The sequence below is a fragment of the Mus caroli genome, unplaced genomic scaffold (genome assembly GCF_978045245.1).
Source record: "Mus caroli unplaced genomic scaffold, Mus_caroli_1 scaffold_12, whole genome shotgun sequence".
Lineage (NCBI taxonomy): Eukaryota > Metazoa > Chordata > Mammalia > Rodentia > Muridae > Mus > Mus caroli.
Window position 1 is genome coordinate 38746727 of NW_028227267.1, and position 24625 is coordinate 38771351.

At 44.3% G+C, this 24625-nt stretch overlaps 2 protein-coding genes across 2 annotated transcripts; one reads left to right on the plus strand and one right to left on the minus strand.

Annotated features, from left to right (window-relative positions):
- Positions 1-7416: 7416 nt before the first annotated feature.
- On the plus strand, positions 7417-9010 carry Rnase1 (ribonuclease A family member 1, pancreatic). The gene is made up of 2 exons (XM_021182611.2): positions 7417-7495; positions 8268-9010. Exon 2 carries the CDS (start codon positions 8292-8294, stop codon positions 8739-8741), a length of 450 nt encoding a protein of 149 aa, XP_021038270.1. The 5' UTR covers positions 7417-7495; positions 8268-8291; the 3' UTR covers positions 8742-9010.
- Positions 9011-17823: 8813 nt separating this feature from the next.
- On the minus strand, positions 17824-19714 carry Rnase6 (ribonuclease A family member 6). The gene is made up of 2 exons (XM_021182588.3): positions 19638-19714; positions 17824-18688 (listed from the first exon to the last, which is right to left on the minus strand). The coding sequence occupies exon 2, from the start codon at positions 18681-18683 to the stop codon at positions 18222-18224; it is 462 nt and encodes a 153-aa protein (XP_021038247.1). The 5' UTR covers positions 18684-18688; positions 19638-19714; the 3' UTR covers positions 17824-18221.
- Positions 19715-24625: the final 4911 nt, after the last annotated feature.

Consider the following 24625-nt stretch of genomic DNA (forward strand, 5'->3'; position numbering starts at 1 on the left):
ATAGCCATGTGAAACTATTTCTTTGAACTTATAATGAGCTTATAGAATGAAACTGCTTTGAACTTACTATGACATTCTTCGATAAATCCCTTTTGGGTAACATTTTATCTGAGAGGTAATTTTATAAAGAACTTCTGTCTAAGAAAGTATAAAAGGCTGAGACAAAATATAAATTGTGGCTGTTGGGGCACTGCTACATTTATCAAATGTATGTGTGTCATATGCATACATATATGTATATATGTATGCATATATGTATGTATGTGTGTGTATTTATGTAAACATATACATATGTAGGTATATGTGTATCTATATAAGCATGCATGTGCAATTGTGAAATTGATGAACCAGGTGGTTAGGTCCAGCCAAGTATGTGTGTGTGCATGCGCCCACATGACTTTCTATCCTTTTCTATTTCACCAGCCTCAGGTTTTGCCCTCTTCCTTTGTCTTATCAGGTCAGGGTCTTAGGGAGAACCCTACTGCTGAGGGACAACACCATCACTGAGAGGAAGAGTTTTAGAAGAAGAAAACATTGGGGCTGAGCGTGTAGCTCAGCAATGGAGGTTCAGCTAAGATGACATCAGAAAGCAGACAGATGCTCAAACAAGACAAAAAAAAAGACAAAAAAAAAACCAAAAAACAAAAACAACAACAAAAGCTGGGCATGGTGGTGCACGCCTTTAATCTCAGCACTCAGGAGGCAGAGGCAGGTGAATTTCTGAGTTCGAGGCCAGTCTGTTCTACAAAGTGAGTTCCAGGATAGCCAGAGCTATACAGAGAAACCCTGTCTCAAAAAAACAAAAAACAAAAAAATAAATAAATAAATAAAAACCAACAACAAAAAACCCAAAGCTAATAAAAAAAAAAAAAGTGAGTGAAGGCAAACATTTTTATTAAAAAAAAAAAAACATTTAGAGAGTAACCTTAAGAGATTGTCTGTCTTCAGTGTGTCTAGGAAGACAGCAGAGCATGGAGGGTTAGCTGAATGGTAGCACACTGGCTTGCAGAAGACAAAATGAAGTCACAGAGATAACATTGACTTGGCCAATTCACTACAAGACCTTGACAAAGGCCCTGAGAGCCAGTTTGCTCTGTGAGGGAAATAATGAGAGCCCTGCTGAGCTGTGCTTTCCCAGTCCTCTGTGAGATTAGAAATAAATACAGGAAGAAGGAGGAGACAGAGAGGGAGGAAGGCCATGTGCGTGGGAGTGGGTGTAAGAGACACCAACTATTAGTCTGTTTTAACAAACACCTTTAAACTTACCATAATGACGAGGAATTAATTTTTAATTTTCCCCAGCTTTAAAGACTTTAATGTATATACCCTCCCCCACTTTCATTTACTTAAAGGGCCAGCTGCAGTCTCAGAATTTAAACTACTGAAGAAGCTGGCTCCTTCCCCCTTTCCTTCATTTTCTTTGTACAGATGATGCTTTTAAAACGAGTTAATGTGAGAATGGACTGCAGCTGACATTTTTTTTTCTACCATAGTCACCACAATCAAGTGCCTGGTGTGCTCATTCCTCAGAGCACACTCTCTTGATTAGGAGAAAAGTTTTCCCTTGTCCAGAAACTTCAGTTAGAGTGGTAGTCTTTTATTGTGACATCAAACTTATTAGTTTGTAGCAGGGTGGAGGGAACAAAGAGAAGATTTGGAAACTCTTCCTAGACAGAAGCAGTAAGCCACAGAGCAGCTAAGGACTGGCTTTTCTGGAATAGTGAGAGTCATCCTCAGGGAACAGAAACAAGGGAAGGTGTCAGGACTCTAAAGCCCAAAGCAGGTCTGGAAACAGATGGCCAGGACTGAAGTTATTGGTTAATAGAAGGATCCATGTTCTCCAAGGTACCAGGCTGAGCTCTCTGTGTGCTTCTGCATTGAGCCCCTCAGGTGGCTGCAGCCTCGCGTGCCTTCCGTTCCATTTGCAAGAAGCACTTCTGTGCTGCCATGGTGCTAATGGTGAACTGAAGGAATGCAGGAGACAGAGGATGTGCAGTGACTGGAGATGCCCACTGTCGTCCAGATGAGGCTTCCTGGATGGAACTGTCCTGCCAAGCCTCCTGGAAGGAAAGAGGTGTGCTTGAAGAAGTTGTCTTCCTAGGGCTTCCATCCTTCCTGTTTTCTTCCTTCCCTTTTTCCTTCCTTCCTTTTCTTTCTTCCTTCTTTGCTTTCTTTCTCACTTTTTATTTCTTCTCTCTCTCCTCTCTTTCTCTCTCTCTCTCTCTCTCTCTCTCTATATATATATATATATATATATGTGTGTGTGTGTGTGTGTGTGTGTGTGTGTACGTATGTGTACATGTTTTCTATGGAAGTGTAAGAAGCATTTCTGCACCTCTAAAAACTCCTTGGGGAGACTTGATGAGTCTGAGTCGGGCAGGGGGATGAAGGGGACTGCATGCTGTGGGCAGGTGAGAAGCCAGGAGATGGATCTCAGTGGGTCTGAAAGGAGCAAACAACCTACTTCAAAGTCATGGTGGCCATCATTCCTCTTGATCATGCCCATCGAGTAAGACTCCCCACCTCTCCTCTCGCCCGTCTTCACCCCTACATCAACTCTGAGAAGAGATGGTTCCAACATCCAAGCCCTGGGTTGAGATCAAGCAGGCACACAGTCTCCTTTTTCAGATGGTCGACCTGACTTGCCTGTGAGTTCAGCAGGTGCAGTCACAGCCCTATCTCCAGAACACACAGATCTTATCTCCTACCCCACCTCAGATTACTGACACTATCAGTTTTCTTCCATTTCAAAGAAAGAGGCTCATTCCCCAGATGCCTTTTCCCACTTTATCAGTTCTAAGTCTTCCTAAATGGATCAGATGTTCCCCAGCCTTTTAGAAGAAAGACATGTGGCACTCTCCCCCTTTCTCTCTTTGTGTGTATGGTATTAGTGTTGTTGTCGTTACAGCAGACCAAATTATCTTCCAACCTGGTTGTTCCCAGGTCTTTTTCAGTCACTTTGGGGAAATTTTACCTGTCTCTGGCAACATTTACCTCCAGAGTGGGCACCAGTGTCCCCAACCCAAAGCTGAGGGGCCACTCACTTGTCCACCCCAGCTCATTCTCTGCAGCTCACCTCCCAGGGTTTCTGTGTGAGAGGACCCCTTGTTATGAGAAAGCAGGAGGAGGGAGAATGCTGGCAGTTGGAACAGCTCTTAGAAAGCAGAAAGAGAGCAAGTGAAGCAGGGGAAATTTTAGAGCAAATTGTGTTGAGGAAAATTTCATGGAAAAAGAAACACACCCATACACTTAAAATAAAATTTAGTGAAAAGACCAGAAAATGTGGACAGAAAAAAGTTAGACACACTGAGCACTGTACACTTACCACATATCAAGTGACTGTATGTGACCAGGATGAATGTTAATGAAAAAGGAAAAAGGAAATTTAGTCCAGTAAAGGGATGTCATGACTGCCAAAAACAAACAAACAAACAAACAAACAAAAAACTTCAACATGAAAAAGACAAACAAACATTGACTTCTAAATTTGGGCAACAAAATGTCTTCCCACACAAGGGCCAGACAGGCTTGGCAGCAGAAGCAGAAGCCAGCCTTGGGCACACACAGCTACTCAGCTTTTGGCACACACAACTTGTCACAACACTGGGCATCTCTTTCCTCAGAACTGAAGAAAACTGATAGTGTCAGTAGTCTGAAGTGGGGTAGGAGATAAGGCCTGTGTGTTCTGGAGACAGGACTGTTGACTGCACCTGTTGAACTCACAGGCAAGTCAGGTCGACCATCTGGAAAAGGAGACTGTGTGCCGGCTTGACATCAACCCAGGGCTTGGATGTTGAAACCATCTCTTCTCAGAGTTGATGTAGGGGTGAAGAGGGGCGAGAGGAGAGGTAGGGAGTCTTACTCGGTGGGTGTGATCAAGAGGAATGATGGCCGCCATGACTTTAAAATAGGTTGTTTGCTTCTTTCAGGCCAATGAGGTCCATCTCCTGGCTTCTCACCTGCAGTCCCTTTCATCCCCCTGCCTCACTCAGACTCATCAAGTCTCCCCAGGGAGTTTTTAGAGGTGCAGAAATGCTTCTCACACTTCCACAGAAATTGGCCCATCTCTATTCTTCTTAGTGACTCGAAGTCTTCAATAGTAGATAAAACATGCCATTCTACCCTTAGAATCAAGAATCATAACGAATATTCAACTTGGCTGGTCTACAAACCATCTGGACTTTTAAAAAGGAAGAGTAAGAGAGAAGGAGAGAGAGAAAGGGGGAAGGGAAGATAAGAAGAGCAAGACCATTTGTGCAATGTGCAGAAGAAAGGAGAAAGGAGTGAAGTTCAGAGAGGAGAAACCGAACCCTTCTCTAGGACAACGGAACTCCTCAGCCTCTCTCCCTATCTCTATCCAATCAACAAGCATCTCCCCCTCTCCCCTTCAGTCCTCCATTCCCCACCATCCAATGAGGGGACAGGTCTGAGTACTGGCCTGTGAGTCCCTAATTTGAAAAATCTATTCTACAACCATTAAATCATTTTAACGCTTATTTTATTTTAATCTCATGATTTCTTGGCTTACATAGGCATAAGTGCGTAAACTACTGGAAAATGAAAGCTAACCTTGTGCCACATTAGGTCTTTGTCACCCCTACTGCCACAGCATACTCGTTCATCCTAGGGATGTTGATTTTATTTGGGCACAACATGATAAACAATCTTAAATTTCTTCCTTGAAGAGCTTTTCTTCTGCTCCTGCGAACGTAGTTGGTAGGGTGCTTGCTTGCCTCACATGCACGAAGCCCTGGCTTATACCCCAAGCACCCCATAAAACGAGGTGTGGTGTGCATGGTTGTTATCTTCAAGCTCAGAGGTGGGGGCAGGATGAGCAAAGATCAGAGTAGTTACAGAGAGCAGGCTTCTGCCAAGAACAAGCTTCAGCCCCAAAGTGAGGCAGGGTATGGGTTTCAAAGTCCTAAATGCTGTTATTGTTTCACATCAGGTACAGGTTAAGGGAGTCATCTCACACTCCCAGTGTCCTCCTTGTTTACAAGGGATCATTTCCTAGCTGCGAAAGAGGAACCCTTTGATCTGTCAACTTTATAAGCACCATAAGAAACTCTTTGTTTATAGGTCAGGATGGGGCTCCCTAGGAGAGGTGTAAAGTCAGGGTAATCTGGCCTCCCCTAAGCTATTTCATTGTGTATTTTCTCCAGAAAATGTTTGTGGGTTTGGTTTATCTTTAGCTCTGTCTTACTACCTTCAATACTCCAGACCAGGCACAGAAGATGGTGGAAAGTGGCCAGAAGTGGTAGAGCTCACTGTGGAGATCTTCTCTCTGGGCAGGTATCTTCTCTGACTTCTCCAAACCTCCTATAACTATTCTGAAAGATACTCTTAAAAAAAAGACAGCTGTACCCCACTCCTTGGCTACCAGACTATTTGGATATTGGGTCCCGTCTTAGAGTTACTATTACTGCGACCAAACACCATGACAAAAAATAAGGTTGGGAGGAAAGGGCTTATTTGGCTTATACTTCCATATCACTGTTCATCATTGAAGGAACTCTGGACAGGAACTCACACAGGGCGAGAACCTGGAGGCAGGAGCTGATGCAGAGGGCATGGGGCCAGGGGTGGGGGTGCTTCTTACTGACTTGCTCCCCATGGATTGCTCTACCGGCTTTCTTGTAGAACCCAGGATGCCCATCTCAGGGATAGCTTTATCCACAGTAAGCTGGTCCCTCCCCTCTTGATCATAAAGACAGTACTCTTCAGTTGGATATTATGGAGGCATTTTGTCAATTGAGTTTCCCTCCTTAGATAGCTGGAGCTTGTGTCAAGTTGACATAAAATTATCCGGTACAGACCTCAGTGGATGAGACTTTCCCCAGGCATTCCACAGCTGCCGCTAACGTGCTAGACTTCAAGGAAGCTAAGACTGCCTTCGGATGAGGCCTTCACTTCACACAGAAACTAGCACCACACTGGCAGTCCTCATAGTCACAGGAGTCTCTAAGCTCTCCTGCATCTGCTCTCTCTCATCCTGCCTGGTGACAGTCACAGGATAAGATCAACAACCCCCTTATTAAAGCAGCTAGTTGAACCTTTCTGGTCTGGCTTGTTGGCAAAGGCCCTGGCCAAGGTCAACATGAAGTTTCATCTGCCGTGTAGGGACTGGTAGGCTGCTCCTGCCCCCTCCACCACTGCTGCCCCTTCAGAGAAGAAAGTGGAAGCAAAGAAGGAAGAAACTGGGAGTTGGATGATGGATGATGACATGGGCTTTCGTCCTCTTGGATAAACCTCTTTTGTTAACATGCTTAACTAAAGGCTGAACCCGTTGAAAAGAAACAGCAGCGAACAACAAGAAGAATTTCCCCAGGAGTCTCATGCTAGGGAAAGAAAGACTGTGAGGGGCCTTGTGCTAGTCAGAGAGGGAATTGTGTCTTAGAAAGAGCTTTCATACCAGTCTGACAACTTGTCTGACCACCTTTCAGGACAGACTGGAGTCAAGCCAGGGATGAGTCAGTGATGGGTGGGGCCAAACTTTGATTATGATTGCTTATTATGTACGTCTTTATGTCATCCACTTAAGCCTAAAGCTCATGTCAGGACCCTTCTGCCTCTGCCTCCCAAGTGTTGGGATTAAAGGCATGAGACACCACTGCCCAGCTTTTTTTTTTTTCTTTTTTAGATTTATTTATTTTATGTATATGAGTACACTATCACTGTCCTTAGACACACGCCAGAAGAGGGAGTTGGATTTCCATTACAGACAGCTGTGAGCCACCATGTGGTTGCTGGGAATTGAACTCGGGGCCTCTGGAAAAGTAGTCTGTGCTCTTAACCCCTGAGTCATCTCTCCAGCCCCTTCACTGGACTCTCTTTATTCCTTTTCCCAATTAGGCACATTGAATGCACTGTATTTTTCCACTTTTTTGATTTTATTTGTCGTTAATTGGTCTATTGAGGATGAGTGGCTGAGTTTGGCTTGGCAAGTCTGCCACAACCCAGACTTTCACCCTAACAACTCCACTAGTAGGGAACCCTTCAAGCTGCAGACAGGACGGCCTCTTATTCCCTCTCCAAGAGAAACAAGGCTGAGAGATCTGGAGTTCTGACTACCATCAATTTGATTCAAATAGAGAAGGAGGCCTTCCCTCTTCCTTGATTCCCAGGATCTCTGTGTGTCCTTTGTTAACCTCTAGGTTGTATATGATGCAAACAGCATGCTCATAAATTACAAGGCTTTGTGAAAGACTGTGAAGTATATGTGCCATTGTCCCTGTGGCTAGCTCTGTTGCCCCTTGGGAATCAGCACAGGAGGCACAAATGGTGTTTTCTCTTTCCTGGCAGCCTTAGGGGATTTCCCTTCCAAGGTTTCAATGCCCTTGTTTTTATTATTCAGATAAGATTGACCCAGATTTACTCCGCCCATTTTTTCTTGGAAGCCAACCCCTTGGAATCCTTTTAAATTCCACACTACAGAGACTGTGTGACTGAAGAAACTGGCTTCCAATTCGTCTTGGAGTTCAAACTAAAAGTTTAGGTAAGTGGCCTCAGTAACTATTTCTGCTTGAGAGTTAGAACTGAGAGAGGCCAGGCCAGGCCCTCTTGACTGACACCAACTCCAGAAAAGCTGAGCCCAGCAAACAGCTGGAGGCAGGGGTGGAGGCATGGCACAGTCAGATATAAAGAACTGGGTTGGGGAGGACAGAGCTCCCAAGCTGGGGAAGGGAGCACGTGTCTTTAGACTAAAACCCAAACCCTGTATACTGCCAGAGTCAGGCACTAGACCAAGTTCCCCTATGTCGTAAGATAATGAGACTACAGCAACAGTCCTGGATGTCAGTAAAGACCCAGAAATACAACTTAGCTTAAGGCGTCTTCCAAATGACCTTCTGATGAGGTATTTGAACACTATTTACAAATGTGATCTAGTTTTCAAATGTATTTTATATGAGAAAAAAAAACCCAACCGTATTGAGCATTTTTCCCAGAGTTTAGGTGACACAGCCTACCACCTAGAGAAAAGAATGGCTTCTCTTCAGTAGGTAATGAAGAAAAACAGTGTCTAACTTGCAGGATCTCTCAGCAGAGGGAAATCTTTCTGGCTCACCTAAAGAATGGGACAGTCTTGAGACTGGGGAGTATGCTGGTGGCTGCAGGGACTGGGGTGGTGGTGGAGGGGGTGCTGGGGAGGCTGGGGTGGGTGATAATGTGTAAGGAAGCTGAGGTGGGAGAGTTTTCTGTGGAGACAGAGGTGGGTGCTGCAGGTCTTCTGAGCATTTGTCCTGTTTCTTCTCTTCCTTTCCTTTCAGGCTTTTCCAAGCAGCCAAGCTACCATGGGTCTGGAGAAGTCCCTCATTCTGTTTCCATTGTTTGTCCTGCTGCTTGGATGGGTCCAGCCTTCCCTGGGCAGGGAATCTGCAGCACAGAAGTTTCAGCGGCAGCACATGGATCCAGATGGTTCCTCCAGCAACAGCCCCACCTACTGCAACCAAATGATGAAGCGCCGGGATATGACAAATGGGTCATGCAAGCCCGTGAACACCTTCGTGCATGAGCCCTTGGCAGATGTCCAGGCCGTCTGCTCCCAGGATAATGTCACCTGCAAGAACGGGAAGAGCAACTGCTACAAGAGCAGCTCTGCCCTGCACATCACTGACTGCCACCTGAAGGGCAACTCCAAGTATCCCAACTGTGACTACAAGACCACTCAATACCAGAAGCACATCATTGTGGCCTGTGAGGGGAACCCCTACGTACCAGTCCACTTTGATGCTGCTGTGTAGGGCTCCACCTAGGTCAAACCAGTGAGATGTCCATGTCTCCCAACCTCATCACCTGTCTCCCCTCTGTCTACCATTCTTTCCCTGAAAAATGTAAGTCATGTTAGGACTTCCATATGACAAAACATGCGTTCCTGTCCTGTGTCATGCTCCCAGATTCCTCTCTTGCTGTAGACAAATGAAGCAAGATGGCCCTCACCAGAACATGTCCCTTTAACCTTAGACTTTCTTGACTTCAGAAAACAACCAAATAAAATTCTGTTCATCATAAATTGTCCATTTAGGGCAGTTCGCAGTGGAGTAAAGACAATGGGCAAGTCACCTCATTGGTCGAGATCTTCCTCACTCTTGGCAACTTTAACTACACTACTGAAACTAGACTTTTCTGCCTCTCTGCTGATCATTCATTCTTCTCATATACAATAAAGTCTAACATCTATTTCAGCACTCAGTAGCCATAGCTCCCAAGTCCATCTGCTCCTCATACCAATACAGATCAGTTGCATCTACTGAAGAGAATTCTTCCATTAAGAAAGTAGAACATTGCCTTTGCCTCTGCCTTTCAGAGATCTTCTTCCATCCATGTTTCACTTTCTACTTTCTTTCTCATTGTAAGTGAAAAGCAGCATCCAGTCTTGCCTTCCAGGGGCTGCTTCCTGCTCTTCTGCTCTTCCTACTCTTCCTTACCTTGACTCAGACCTCATGGAACAAATAGGAATGTGGAGGGTAGGGTGTGGGGAGGCTTCAGTTTTAACAACCACAGTGGAAATCCAATTTCGATGATGCTTTTGGGAAACAGTCACATGCACAGTCTTGCCTACGGATGATCCAGGATTCAAGGTGCGGTTCTCCATGGAAGGTGTAGAGAGGAGGTATGTTTCTATAAGAACCAGCCACCGGCACTCCTGGAACAAACTGTAGAGTTCCTCTGCAGATTAGTCAATAGTTTTAGGTATATTGGGGTTTTCCTTTAACAATTTGAGTAGCACAGAGTGTCCTGAAGCTTAGTATGTAACCAGTGATGGCCTTGAACTCTTGCTTCTGCTTCCCCAACCTCTCAAGTACTGGGCTCTTAGATGTGTGCCACCATGCCCCAGCTATTTTTGGTGGGAAAGAACTTCTTCCAAGTAGATAGTTCCGTGTCTAAATGCACTGACTGCTTTCTCAGAGGCCCCAGATTTGTTCTCAGTAACCATATGATAGCTCACAATCACCTGTAACTCCATTTCCAAAGGTTCTGAGGCTTTTCTGGCCTCTGGGAATTTGCACATATGTGGTGCACATAAACTCAGGCAGGCACGTAAGTACAGATAAAAGAGATAGGCTTTATCTCGCAGAACAGTTTTAGGTTCACATGCTATTTCTAGCCATGGCTGTCTTCATAACTAAACAGAGGCTCAGGACTCCAGCTGTTTCCTGAGCATCGTTAACCTGAGTGCCCATGATTTCTGTAATACAGGACCAGTCTTGACATCAAAGGGTGTTTAATTGCGCCTGTTTCTCTCTACTGTTTGTGACATTCTGCTATGTCTAGGCAAGTGTTTCTGTCTCCAAGACTTCTGAAGAACTAAAAGACAACCTGTGGCTTAGGTTTTTTTCAAAACCACTTTAATAAGGGTTCATAAATGTTTTAACTTCTCTTCTAGCCCACCACCCATCAGAGGTAATGGAAAGAAAAGGTTAATAAGGCAAAGGGGGATGTGGACCTGTCTAAAAATAGTTCTTTGGGGGATTTCAATCTTCATTGTCAGGATATCAGCAGTTCATTTTACATGAATCACTATCAGTAGTTCGGTCTATTCGCAACACCATTTATGGATCAGCAATAGCAGTTTGACCCAGAAGAAACTTTGAGGCTCTGCCAATTTTGGCCTGAGTCTGCAGAAGTGGCAAGAAGCCACACAAGACCAGCAAATAGTGGTAAAGTGAGCCAATGCCACACTGCCTTCCATTGTTTGTTGGGTTACATTTATACTCATTCCAAACATCACGAGTCCTCTCTGGCATCTGTTCCAGGGAAACATCACATGCCCCCTTTCCAGGCAGCTCCCAGAAAAACACCACATGCCTGTTTTCAGCAAAACACCCTCTACGTGCCTGCCTTAGTAAAACATTCTCTCATAAGACAGTTTCCAGAAAAACATCACACGACACAACTGTGTCTCCAAAGAAACCAGAAATGTCCACTTCACCTGTGATCTTCCCAGAGGTTTAATACTGTGTTGCTAACCTCTCTTTAACACCAGAAACTGAGCTCAACAGACTGTATGTGGTAACTATTCCTTCACTTCCCAACATCAGATGGGTAAACAGATGAGTCCAGTGAATCCTTAAACTGTCTCATGGCAAAAGACCAGATAGAAAAAATACTGTTTCACCTAACAGGCTCATTTTATTTTCTCTAATTTTTTTAATTGAAAAATGAGGGGGTTTTCCCCAAAATATACTCTGATCATGTTTTCTTTTGTCTTCATATAATCTCTAGGAGAAAAAAAACCTCATATTATCTCAGTAGGAAAGATCACTGTTGTCAAAATAGTAACAATAATAACAATAACAATAATAATAAACTAAGAAATCAAACAAGGCAGTGTCAGCTTGGCAAGATGTAGAATCAACTGAGAAGCCTCTCGGTGTGTTTCTAGATTGGGTTAAGTGAGATAGAAGAGTCCCACTGAATGTGAGTGACACACCCTACAGGCTAAACAGAGAGGAGCCAACCAATGAAGTGCCAGCATTCTTCACTCTGCTTTCTGACTGCAGACTCCACATTACCTCAGGAACTTGCTGTCATGTTTTCCTTGCACCATAGACTATGCCCTTCTTAAACCTTTCCTCCATACATTGTTTCTTATTAGGTACTTGGTCACGGCTGTGAGAAAAGCAACTAACACAGTAGGCATACTATAATGCTCCGAATTAACCTGTAGGTTCCACCTGCCCCGGAAAAAGGTAACTTCCTGGAATGCTGGAAGTTGTAGTTCTTGGAAGATAACAAAATTGAGGGGGCAGTGGACCCTGTCTGGAATCTTGGTAAGGTTTAGCGAGTTGGAAGCCTCAGAACCTTATACCAGAGAACGTTAGGAGCTTCACCTGCCTCTGACCAGGCCCCTGTCACTTGATCACACTCCCTACATAGATAGGAACGTGACCTATGGTCACATAGATCAGAAAAGGGTTCTCTACTCTAATGATGTAGATGGGCCCTGAGGGTTTAGACAATAAGTGTCCCTTCTCAGACATTCCTTCCTGCAAAAGGTATTTAATCTCTGGTCCACCCTGAGAAAACAGTTTTGGAACCAAAGACTGTTTCCTTTATGAAGAACCACTGTGGGGAGCATGGAGAAAGCCTATAGGTTTGTCCTTATGCAACACTGGTTTGAGATCCAGCTTGGATATTCCAGGCAATGTGTACTGGCTAGTTTTGTGTCAACTTGATACAGCTGGAGTTATCACAGAGAAAGGAGCTTCAGTTGAGGAAATGCTTCCATGAGATCCAACTGTAAGGCATTTTCTCAATTAGTGATCAAGGGGGAAAGGCCCCTTGTGGGTAGGACCATCTCTGGGCTGATAGTCTTGGGTTCTATAAGAGAGCAGGCTGAGCAAGCCAGGGGAAGCAAGCCAGTAAAGAACATCCCTCCATGGCCTCTGCATCAGCTCCTGCTTCCTGACCTGCTTGAGTTCCAGTCCTGACTTCCTTGGTGATGAACAGCAGTATGGAAGTGTAAGCCGAATAAACCCTTTCCTCCCCAACTTGTTTCTTAGTCATGATGTTTCTGTAGGAATAGAAACCCTGACTAAGACACAATGGTTCTAACCAAAATCTGTCTCTTGGTTAGAATTTAATATTTAATAAAGCTTACTTGAAATTTGGCCCAAAATTGTAGAGTTGGTTTTTCTGGCAAATGTCAAGATGAACAATACCTGTTGATCACACTTATAATTGCAGCACAAGCATGTTAAGTGCTCTTGACTAATCCTAGCTGTGTTCTTCCCAGAGCTAGGAAAAAAGAAAGAAAGTGGGCAAGTGAGTGAGGCACCTGTAATCTCAGCACTCGAAGTGAAGTCAAGGGTTAGTAATTCAAAATCAGTTCAACTCATAGTGCGTGCTAGGTCACCCTGAGGTCCTGTCTTAAGAGAAGGGGGCATGGGAAGGAGATAAATTTTAACCCAGAACAAACTGAAAAAGTTAATAAAATTAGCATATAAACCAGTGAAATAAGATAAAATAATATTTTAAAATTTTGTTTTATATGCATGGGTGTTTTGCCTGTATATAGGTCTATGCGCCAAGGGCATGTCTGGTACTCTTGGAGGCCAGAGAAGGTTGGCAGATCCCTTAGAGCCAGAGTTTCAGGTGCTTAGGAGTGCTGAGAATTAAACCTAGGCCTTCTTGAGGAGCAGTCAGGGCTCTTAATCACTGAGCCATCTCTCCAGTCCCAAACAATAAATTTTATAAAACTAATGACTCAGGCTAGGAAGGAGTTTCAGTTGGGGGCAAATTTGCCGCCCCCCACACACACACACACACATACCAGGCCCATTGTTTTTAGTACAAGACACCCTACTTCCTAACTACACCTTGGAGAGAAATAGACCTCGGAGCCTAGAAGTTTTTACTTTAAGATTACCTGTATTAGATCTACCAGGAGGTTCCTTTATTCATGATCTTTTACAATTTGCCAGTAGCAGCCCATATTAGATATGTTCTCCCTGCCCTGTAGTATTTATTGCTTGATACTCTTCAGGGTCATGGCAGATGATTCAGGCAGACAGATTTCTCCTACCAAAGGCTATAGATAGGGGCCAGTCTATGTTTAGACAACAAGAAGTTGATGCAGATATCTGGAATGAGTCAGCTAAAACAAAGCAGACAATGGCCATCTGGGGACAACAAAGCAATACAAAACAAGGTTCCTGAGAATCTCAAAGTAAACCATAATGCAATCTGTAATGTAACTATTTTTGGCAGTGTGCCACCTTTGTGTGGTTTCCACTGCTGTGAGAAAACACTGTTTCCAAAAGCAAGTAGGGAAGTAGAGGGCTTATTTCATCGTATAGCACATAGTCATATAGCACATAGACTTCCTGCCCAGATGTCCCTGACATCCTGATATCCGGGCAGGAGCTCAAGACAGGAACCTGGAGGTAGAAACTGTTACAGCTCTTAGAAAGGTTGTGTTGCTTACTGGTTTTCTCTTCATGGCCTCTTATAGCAGCCAGGATATCAGGGGGTGGCACTGCCCACAGTGAGCCAGGCCCTTCCACATCAGTTACCAATTAAGAAAATGCTTCAAGCCAGGTATAGTGGCACATTCCTTTGATCCCAGTGCTCAGGAGGCAGAGGCAGGCAGAACTCTGGGAGTTTGAGGCCAGCCGACTCTACATAGAAAGTTCCAGGGCAGACAGGACTACATGTCTCACAGTAAAATAAATAAAATAAAATAAAATAAAATACTCCACAAGCTTCCCACAGGCCAATTTAGTGCAACATTTTCTCAACTGAGGTTCCTCTTCCCAAAAACTCTAGTATGGTAGTTTGAATGAGAATGGCCTTCATAGACTCTTTTATGTGGCTGCTTAGTCACCAGGGAGTGGCACTATTTGAAAGAGATTAGGTTGTGTGACTTTATAGGAGGAAGTGTGTCACTATGGGGTGAGCTCTGAGTTTTCAAAAGCTCATGAGGAGCCCAGAGTCTCTTCCTGATCTGGGTGTAGAACTCTCAGCTACCTCTCTAGTACCATGTCTGCCAGCGTGCCACCATGTTCTCCACCATGATAATGGACTAAACCTCTGAAACTGCAAGCAAGCCCCCATTAAATGCTTTTCTTTATAAGAATTTCCATAGACGCGTGGTACTGGTATAGTGACAGACAAGTAGACCAATGGAATAGAATTGAAGACCCAGAAATGAACCCACACACCTACGGTGACTTGATCTTTGACAAGGGAGCTAAAAACATCCAGTGGAAGAAAGACAGCATTTTCAACAAATGGTGCTGGCACAACTGGTTGTTATCATGTAGAAGAATGCGAATCGATCCATTCCTATCTCCTTGTACTAAGGTCAAGTCTAAGTGGATCAAGGAACTTCACATAAAACCAGAGACACTGAAACTTATAGAGGAGAAAGTGGGGAAAAGCCTTGAAGATATGGGCACAGGGGGAAAATTCTTGAATAGAACAGCAATGGCTTGTGCTGTAAGATCAAGAATTGACAAGTGGGACCTCATGAAACTGCAAAGCTTCTGCAAGGCAAAAGACACCATCAATAAGACAAAAAAACCACCAACAGATTGGGAAAGGATCTTTACCTATCCTAAATCAGATAAGGGACTAATATCCAATATATATAAAGAACTCAAGAAGGTGGACTCCAGAAAATCAAATAACCCCATTAAAAAATGGGGCTCAGAACTGAACAAAGAATTCTCACCTGAGGAATACCGAATGGCTGAGAAGCACCTGAAAAAATGTTCAACATCCTTAATCATCAGGGAAATGCAAATCAAAACAACCCTGAGATTCCAACTCACACCAGTCAGAATGGCTAAGATCAAAAATTCAGGTGACAGCAGATGCTGGTGAGGATGTAGAGAAAAAGGAACACTCCTCCATTGTTGGTGAGATTGCAAGCTTGTACAACCACTCTGGAAATCAGTCTGGCGGTTCCTCAGAAAATTGGACATAGTACTACCAGAGGATCCAGCAATACCTCTCCTGGGCATATATCCAGAAGATGTCCCAACCGGTAAGAAGGACACATGCTCCACTATGTTCATAACAGCCTTATTTATAATAGCCAAAAGCTGGAAAGAACCCAGATGCCCCTCAACAGAGGAATGGATACAGAAAATGTGGTACATTTACACAATGGAGTACTACTCAGCTATTAAAAAGAATGAATTTATGAAATTCCTAGCCAAATTGATGGACCTGGAGGGCATCATCTTGAGTGAGGTAACACAATCACAAAGGAACTCACACAATATGTATTCACTGATAAGTGGATATTAGCCCAAAACTTAGGATACCCAAGATATAAGATACAATTTGCTAAACGCATGAAACTCAAGAAGAATGATGAAGACCAAAGTGTGGACAATATGCCCCTTCTTAGAATTGGGAACAAAACACCCATGGAAGGAGTTACATAGACAAAGTTTGGAGCTGTGATGAAAGGATGGACCATCTAGAGACTGCCATATCCAGGGATCCATCCCATAATCAGCTTCCAAACGCTGACACCATTGCATACACTAGCAAGATTTTGCTGAAAGGACCCAGATACAGCTGTCTCTTGTGAGACGATGCCGGGGCCTAGCAAACACAGAAGTGGATGCTCACAGTCAGCTATCGGATGGATCACAGGGCTCCCAATGGAGAAGCTAGAGAAAGTACCCAAGGAGTTAAAGGGATCTGCAACCCTATAGGGGGAACAACATGATTAACTAACCAGTACCCCGGAGCTCTTGTCTCTAGCTGCATATGTATCGAAAGACGGCCTAGTCGGCCATCACTGGAAAGAGAGGCCCATTGGACATGCAAACTTTATATGCCCCAGTACAGGGGAATGCCAGGGCCAAAAGAATGGGAATGGGTGGGTAGGAAGTGTGTGGGGGGGTATGGGGGACTTTTGGGATAGCATTGGAAATGTAATTGAGGAAAATATGTAATAAAAAAATATTAAAAATTAAAAAAAAAGAATTTCCATAGACTAGTGACTAAGGTATCTAGTGTAAGACAAATTGACATAAAACTAGCCAGCATGCTCTACAAATATGGCCTTGTGGTAAGAGGCCTGAGCTTAGAGCCACCACCTTTACTTGCTTGGCTGTTTGTATCTTTAGATCTGTGTGTCTGTTGTGGGGTAAACTTACATTCAACATAACTCAAACATCAGATCAATGCAAATGACAAAAATTTATTGCAATCAAGCTGCTACTGACTGATCAGGACCACAGAACAGACTTGGGAGCTGAACTTCAGGGTGGGCTGTAGCATTCTCCAATCATATTTTGGTAAAAGGGATATGAGCTAGGGAGTTTTCACCAATCAGGTTAGGAGTAGGTTCCTGGGCCTGAAAACACGATCCTAGTTCAACCTTTCCAGCAAGATGGAGAAGCTGTCTGGACTCAGACAACTGCTCCTCTGTAGTCTCCCCCAGCCTTGAGCAGGCTGGCTCAGACCTGTTCTGCTGCTGTGAGCAAGACCACCTAGAGTGGAGCCTTCCGACCTAGATAGGTCTATTGTTCTGCCACCTCTGAGATTTTCTCCAAGACACAGCCACTGGCTGAGAGGCTGAACCTGAACCTGAGACATTCCTAAGTAAGCAACAACCTGGTGACAAAGCAACAAGAGCCTGGCATGGCGGGGGATGAGCCTTCCCCCTTCATAAGCTCAGACTCTTAAGTAAACTTTGGGCCTTGATCAGTATCTTTGTCTTGGTCTCGTTATTTCTCTGGACATTTTCTCCCATGCAGCCCCAGCCTCCCTTTTGGGAACCTGGTTCGTGTAGCTGTAGGTGGCTACGCTCCTTTACAAGTTGTCCCTCAGATGTTGGGATTCAGACAACTGTTTCCTTATAGTAAAACCTACTCATCTATTGGGAAGTCCCCAGCTCCCTTAGGGCTTGGGATCATGAATTTATTTTTTCTTTGTGATTAAATGGAGTCTAAAAATGAAACAGTAATACTTAGAATCTAAGTTTCTTTTGCTTGTTCCCAACATGCCTATCTCCACGTGGCTTGTGTGTAGCCAGTATGTGCCTGGTGCTGCTTGCCTGGTGGCTTTAGGCTGGAGTGAAAGATGATTGTCAGTCCTCAAAATCTCTCCAGCCTCCTGGCCCACAGTGACCCTCCCCCTTTCCTGCTTTGGGAACATGAACCTCACAAGGTAGGAGGGTAGGGAAGCTAGGGACTGAGCAAGAATGGAAGTATAAGAGAGGATAACAGGATTTAATAAGAGTTGATAACCACTCTTGGTTACATAGCGATGCTGAGCCCACCGTGACTAAATCAGAATCTGTCAAAAAACAACAAACAAACAACAGAAGAAAAATACAACCCAGAAAAATAACACTCATTATATTAAAAAAGAATTTTTTTTCCACCTATGAGCATTGTACAATAAAGCTTGACTCAAAAAATTGCAGGAGAAATTGTTCAGCGGCTTGGTCCTTCTTTATACTTTTCTTATATTCCTCCTTCAACAAAGGTAACCCCAGAGCAGAAAATAATCTTCTTTCTTTCTATTTTGGTGGGGGGTAGTATGATGATAGAACCCAGGGACCTCTGTGCACTAAGCAAGTGCTCATTTACGGAGCTCCATCATAACCCATGCACTCTTTTTTTTTTTTTAACTCCGTTTTGATAGCGTAGGCGTCTTAATTCTTCCAACACCTTCCCTTTTCTGTGGGAACAGAAGGCAAAGTGGAATAAACTGTAAGAGAACCTGTATCAAACAGAAGAAAAGACCTAGCCTCACACAATCTTATCTAAGTGCACAGGCACCAGCTGGTAGGGAGGGTCTTCCTTCTTTGGGTGTTCACAGGCCACAATAAAGAACTTGTATTGCACATCCCTACTATAGCGGCAGTTAGGATAGGCTCCTCCAGTGTGTGAGCAGTCAGTCATCTTAACAGGCTCTACGCTCTCGTGGCAGTTCTTCCGACCATTCTTGCACGTGATATTGGGCAAACCGCAGGTAGCAGCCACATTCTGGAAGGATGCATGCAGAAAGGTGTTTAGCTGTTTACAGTGTTGGGTATAATTGTTGACACCGAGCATGGCTGTGTTGCATGGCTGAGGACTTGTCTGTATGTGCTGAATTTCAAACCAGTGTGCCCTAGAGAGACCCTTAGGCTGAGAGCAGAGTAGACACATCGGCTCCCACAGCTCCAGCAGCAACAGGAGATGAAGGTACCTGAGAAGGCCCACCACCATGTTTTCTGTGTAGGGAAAAGGAAGATTGTGGTGATAGAAGAAGCAATAAGAGCAAACATATCTATCACAACTAGCTTGATTTTTCCCCTTCCTTTTATGATTTCATAGCTCCTAAAAAAGGAAGTAAGCTAGTCTCATAACTCTATGAAAAATTTGAAATCAGTGAGGAAGTCAGAGACGAGTAGGCTGCCCTGTCACCTCTCACCCTCTTTGACCTATATTCATACATGCAATGCTTCCTGTTGGGATCACAGCACAAATGCCCATGCATCCACAGATCTTCAGAGAAACCAGGAATGTTAAGCACACAAGATTGTCTTTCCAGTGGGAAAGAGGAAAACCCCTGTCCTTCCATCCAGAAAGCTGACAACTGGCGACATCCTAGTGACCTGTGTTATCTGTTGGGCCAGCCATATTAAGCTCCTGCAACCAGGACTGCTCCTAATATAAATGACTCCTATAGTCAGAGACTCCCCCAAGGTTCCATGACAAGGACCAGAAGTGGCTAATGACCCAAATGACCTCTATACTCTCTGTTTGCCTGAAATCAGGCCAGACCTTTAGGCCCTTAAGCTAGTACAGGTAGCTTATCTTTAGAATCCATTTCTTTGAAGAAATGACACTACCCTGAGTTGAGTTTCAATGTCACTACAGTTCCTTGTGCACCAGAGATTGAATTATGCCAGGAAACTTTTTTCCAAATTATACTGGGTTTAAATACACTGAGAATAAACTGCCTGTTATTAGACTCTCAGAAGTCCGATCCAGTCAATTTGTACCCGATTTTCACTCTTATCTCTTCGTGGGGTTCCCTTCCCTGTATGATACCTGCAGTGACACACACACACACACACACACACACACACACACACACACACACCCTGCAGCTTCCACCTGTCATCCCTTCGTCCATGTTTATCTTCCCTCTCCAGGGGCCTGAATCAACTCTCTTACCTGCTGGTTGTGCTGGTCTCCTATGGTGAACAGGGCCAGATGATCCCAGGCTCAGAATATTTTGTTTGCTTCTCTTCTTCAAGCCAGTCACAGCTGCCTAGGTGGGGCACAGAAAGGCTTATTTTTAAGCCTATGAAAGAGAAACCTTAGATTTTGCAGAAGTACAGTGAGGGTAAGACTTTCCACCTCCTAGTGAGCTCTTTAACAGTTTCAATGTCAGCGAAGAGGAAGAACAAACTCAACTCAAAAACCAAAGTAGCCTCAAAGCTCAGAGTTTTAAGGACCTGATCACTTGCTGTGGGCTTAGCACTTCCTTTTTCACTGGAGCTTCCGTTTTTGAAGCCCTATGATTTTAGGTTTTTTTAACAAAAAAAAAAAAAAAAAATATATATATATATATATATACACATTGTATATTTGTATAATAGTTGCCACATACTTGGAAATGTGAGTTCCTGAAAGAACACTTGAATAAATTATTTGTTTGTATATATGTCTATGGAGCAAGATACTAGGCTTCTCGTATTTAGGAGTTTACAGTCTTTTGAAAGACAGTCAGATAAATAAACATGTTCTAAATTAATAATCATGAATAGCATTCACAGTGTGATTTTCACTAAAGGGAACAAGGCACCCACCCAAATGGAGCTGTGTTTTGAGAACTAGTTAGGTAAGCAGAGTGGTAAGGGCCTTTGAAGAGAGAATTATGTGTGAAAAGACCCAAAAGCATGAAGAGGAGAACATGTAGGGTGTTTGCTTTTGAGTCTGTTTTCTCCTCCCCATTGGTGTGAGATGCAGGATTGCTACACCTTGTCATCTCAGAGAAGGCTTCCACCTGGATGTCCTGCCTCTGGTCTTTCTTTCTAATCAATCCTGCCTTATTTTCCCAGATTAACAGAGTTACATAGTACACGTTTACTCACAGAAGTGTTTCTGTTTGTTTTCACATAGTGTCTTTATACAGGCACAGGCCTGCCTCCAACTCAGCATCCTCCTCGGTAGAGCTTGGGTGCAGGCATACACCACCATACTTACTTTGACTAATATCCACAGGGATATTTATATGTGGTTTAACCACTGTGGTTTGAGTGTGGCAAGCTCCCACACACACCTAAGTGTTGGAATAAGTAGGCCCCATTTGGTGAGACTGCTTGGGAAACTTGTGGAAGCTGTGGGAGGTGAAGCCTTGTAGAGAAAGTGGGTCACTGCAAGTGGACCTTGAGGCTTTATCCACAGCTCCACTTCTTGTTTGCTCTATACTTCCTGACTGAGATAAACAGAACTAACCTACTCCTGCCACTACGCTTTCCTGGCCATGACAGATTTAAGCCAAAGATTTAAACCCTTCCTCTAACAATTTGATTCTACCTGGGATTTTAAAGGTCATGGAAAGAAGACAATGAACCATAATATTTGCAGTTATGGTTACTCAAATGTTGATATGTGGCTAGGCGAGGTGGCCCACTCCTGTAATTCACTAAAGGATGCTGACAAGGGCCAGCCCCGGTTATAAGGAAAAGTGTCTCAGACCTAGAAAAATAGACAGCAGCAACAATAACAACAATAACAGGAAATGTGCTATAAACGCTTTAAAGAGGCTGAAGAAATGGCTCAGTGGACAGGAATGCCTACTGCTTTTACAGAGACTGAGTTCAGTTCCCAACACCCGTCTCAGGTAGCTTACCATCTCCAGTAACTCCAACTCCAGGGGGAAGCTGATGCTTTTGGCCTCTTTGGGCACCTGCAATTACATTCACACAGTTCCTCTACCCCACATGCATCTTTAAAAATGGCTTTTTTAAAAAAGACCTTTTAATTGATTTTTTGAGAATTTCACATCATGCACCTAATCCCTCTCGTCACTCATCCCTCTGTGTCCGCCCTCCGCCTTTGCACCTTCCCCACGGAAAGAAAACAAACATCTCACAGAGTGCATAACAGTATGTGCCACAGTAGACCCTTTTGTCCAAACATCTTTACTTGCAGATGTTCATTGCAGTGAGTCATTGGTCTGGTTTGGGGACTCTGGCTTCTGCTACACTATCAATACTGGATCCTCACTGGGACTCCTCTTGGATACCCTGTTGTTGCCATGAGTCCTGAAGATCTTGCAGCTATGGTTCTGGAGGACCTGCCCCTTCATGTGCTCCAGCATAGATAGGGTAGATGTAAGGGTGGGCAAACTCAAAGTCCTGGATCTGGGCCTGGGTAGTAGCTAAGTTGGTGAGCCTAATAGCTCTCCTTTGCTCACACCAGCTTGGCCAGATCTACTGTCCTGCCCAGGCAAGGTTTAGGGTGCTCTCCAAATGCTACAGCTGGCAAGGGGTGGGGCCAGCTCTCCTATCTGCTTCAGGTGGCTAGCAGTCGGGGGAAGGGAGGCATCTCTCCCACACCCACACCAACAGATGGCTCATGAGGACAGCCAGTGTTTCTGCACTCATACCCTTGGGGCCCAGGTCACCCACAATCCCTAAAACCAGGGCCAGTTCTACTGTGCTTCTCCATATGGTGGGGGAGGGAGCTGCTTTGTGCTGCAGCTGGTGAAAGCCGGAGCCCTCTCCCACACTGCCCAAGTGAGGGAAAGGACCAGATTAGCATAGCCTAGTCCCAGGTGGCAGTCTAGACCAGAGACATCCACACAGCCTTTGGTGGTAACATGGGCCACAGATATCAACACAGATCTCTCCTTCTACAGGGCCATAAACCCAGACATGGTTCTCAGTGGGAGCACAGGCCAGGATCTCATCATGACCACAAGCTATTCACATCAGGCTGTTCCTCACTGCCTTTGAGTCTCCAGTTCCCTCTCTCTTCACAGAGCACACATCCTTATGTCTCTCTTTCTTTTCCATTTCTCCACCACTCACTTGCTCATCTTAGTGGCACCTGTGCCTCTGGGTGTCTTCCATGTGGCACTAGGCAGAAATTGTCACAGCCAGGTAGTGGTTGGGTTGTCAAGGGCATGTTCTGCCCCCCACCCCCAAATAGCTTTTAAGGTTAGCTTCTTCTTTGACAGTGCCATAAACCTACACAGACTCTACACTCTGATCACACTCATGCCTCCTCTCTTTTTAATTATGCATTTTATTTATGTATATGTTTGGGTTTTGTTTATATGTATTTAATGTATATGTTTTGACACGGCCGCTCACACACACACATGAACTTGTGTCGATCAGAGGACAATTTGAAAGATCTGGTTTTCCCTTCCTACTGTAGGGATTCCAGGAATCAACTCAGATAACCAGGCCTGATGGCAGGCTTCTTTACCTGCTGAGCCCCCTCACTAGCCCCTCTCTCTTCTCCTCCTCCCACTCCAGCTCTTTCCCCTTCACCACCAGATATTTGCATTATTTAGTTTAATTTAGTTTAGTTTTTGTTTGTACTTTGTGTCCCACTGGGTTTCAACAGGACTGGTCTTGTGGGCATGGCTGTAAAGCTTTCTACTGGAGCATGGGTACATCACTGAAGGTAATGACTTCTCCTGGAGCCATCAACTACAATTAACTCCTTGGAGAGGTCTCCTGAGCCTCTCCTTTATCTATGACTGAATATTTATGGACTCAGTCTTGTGCAGTTCCTGGCAGGCAGACACAGATATTGTGAGTTCAGGCATGCCATAGCCTCATTGTGTCTGTAGGACAGACAGCATTACATGGCTGCCATCATCACCACTACCACTACCACCACCATCATCATCATCCAGCTGTTATACCTTGTCTCCCTTCTTGATGTTTTCTGAGCCTTGGAGAGGATGACATAAGTGGTCCATTCATAACTGAGCACCAGATATTCACCTGTCCTTAGCACCTTGACCAACTATGAGTCTTTCCCTTAATTGCCATTAGATGTGATTTTGTTTTTCTCTCTACAACTTTTCATATACTTTCTTTGTTATGTATATTCAGTGTTTCAACCATGATATGATATGGAGATTTTTATTTTCTGGTTATATTTGATGTTCTGTGGGCTTCTTCTATCTGGATGGGCTTGTCTTTCCCTAACTTTGGAAACTTTTCTTCTATTCATTCATTGAAAATATTTTCTATGCTTTTGGTGTGAAAATCTTTTCTTTCTAGTCCCACAGTTCACTTTGTCCCCAAAATTCTGCATGTTCAGTTCATACATTTCAGAAATGCTGTGGTTGTAGTGGCTTATGCAGGTGAGCCTCACTTGCCCGTTCCTCCTAGCAAGCTTTGCCAAGCCACCACCTACTGCCCCAGATGCTCTCTTTCCCCTCCTGTGAACCTTAGCCCCGTGGATGGAAAACACTAGACAGTTTTATTATTTTAAAATTAGCCAGATACACAATGACTGGATGAAGAATCTCCTGCCCTAATCTAATTATCTAACAGCTAGCTCCCACCAACCTCCTTGGCCCGGCTCTTGCCCGAGACAGAGGCTGCATGTCCTAGGTGCCCGGGTGGCTTACATGGTTGTTTGTGCTTCTTCTTCTAAAACCTGGCTGAAAGGACCCCTCTCTCCCTGCATTCCTTCTCTTTCTTCTGGGACCTGGAACTTCCACCTTTTTCCCTTTAGCCAGCAATTGGCTCTCATCTTCTTTACTGACACAGTCGAGAGCCAATTAGGGAACCAGATTTTAGTATCAGCTCCTCCCCCTACAGCAGACAAGGAATGGAACATATAGGGAAGGCAGAAGATTGGTCCACAGATAACATAAGGGTAACAGCTTTATTATAAACAGCTCCCTTTGGATGGGAGGGGAACTAGAGCTGTCAGTTCCCTAACTGGACTCTGAGTTAAATATTTTATAGGATGATTCCTCTAGCAGTCCTGTTTAGATAACTGTCCCATTCATTCTCATCATCTCTCTTCACAATAGACTCTGGAAACAAGAAGCCATCATCATCAAGAGCCTGCTTTCACTTCCCTGTAAGACTCCTGAGAGACTCTTGAGTTAGATTCCCTAGTAGACAGACAGAGATGGAGAGGGGCCATGACAGGTGGTGAACTTCCAAGATGACTGG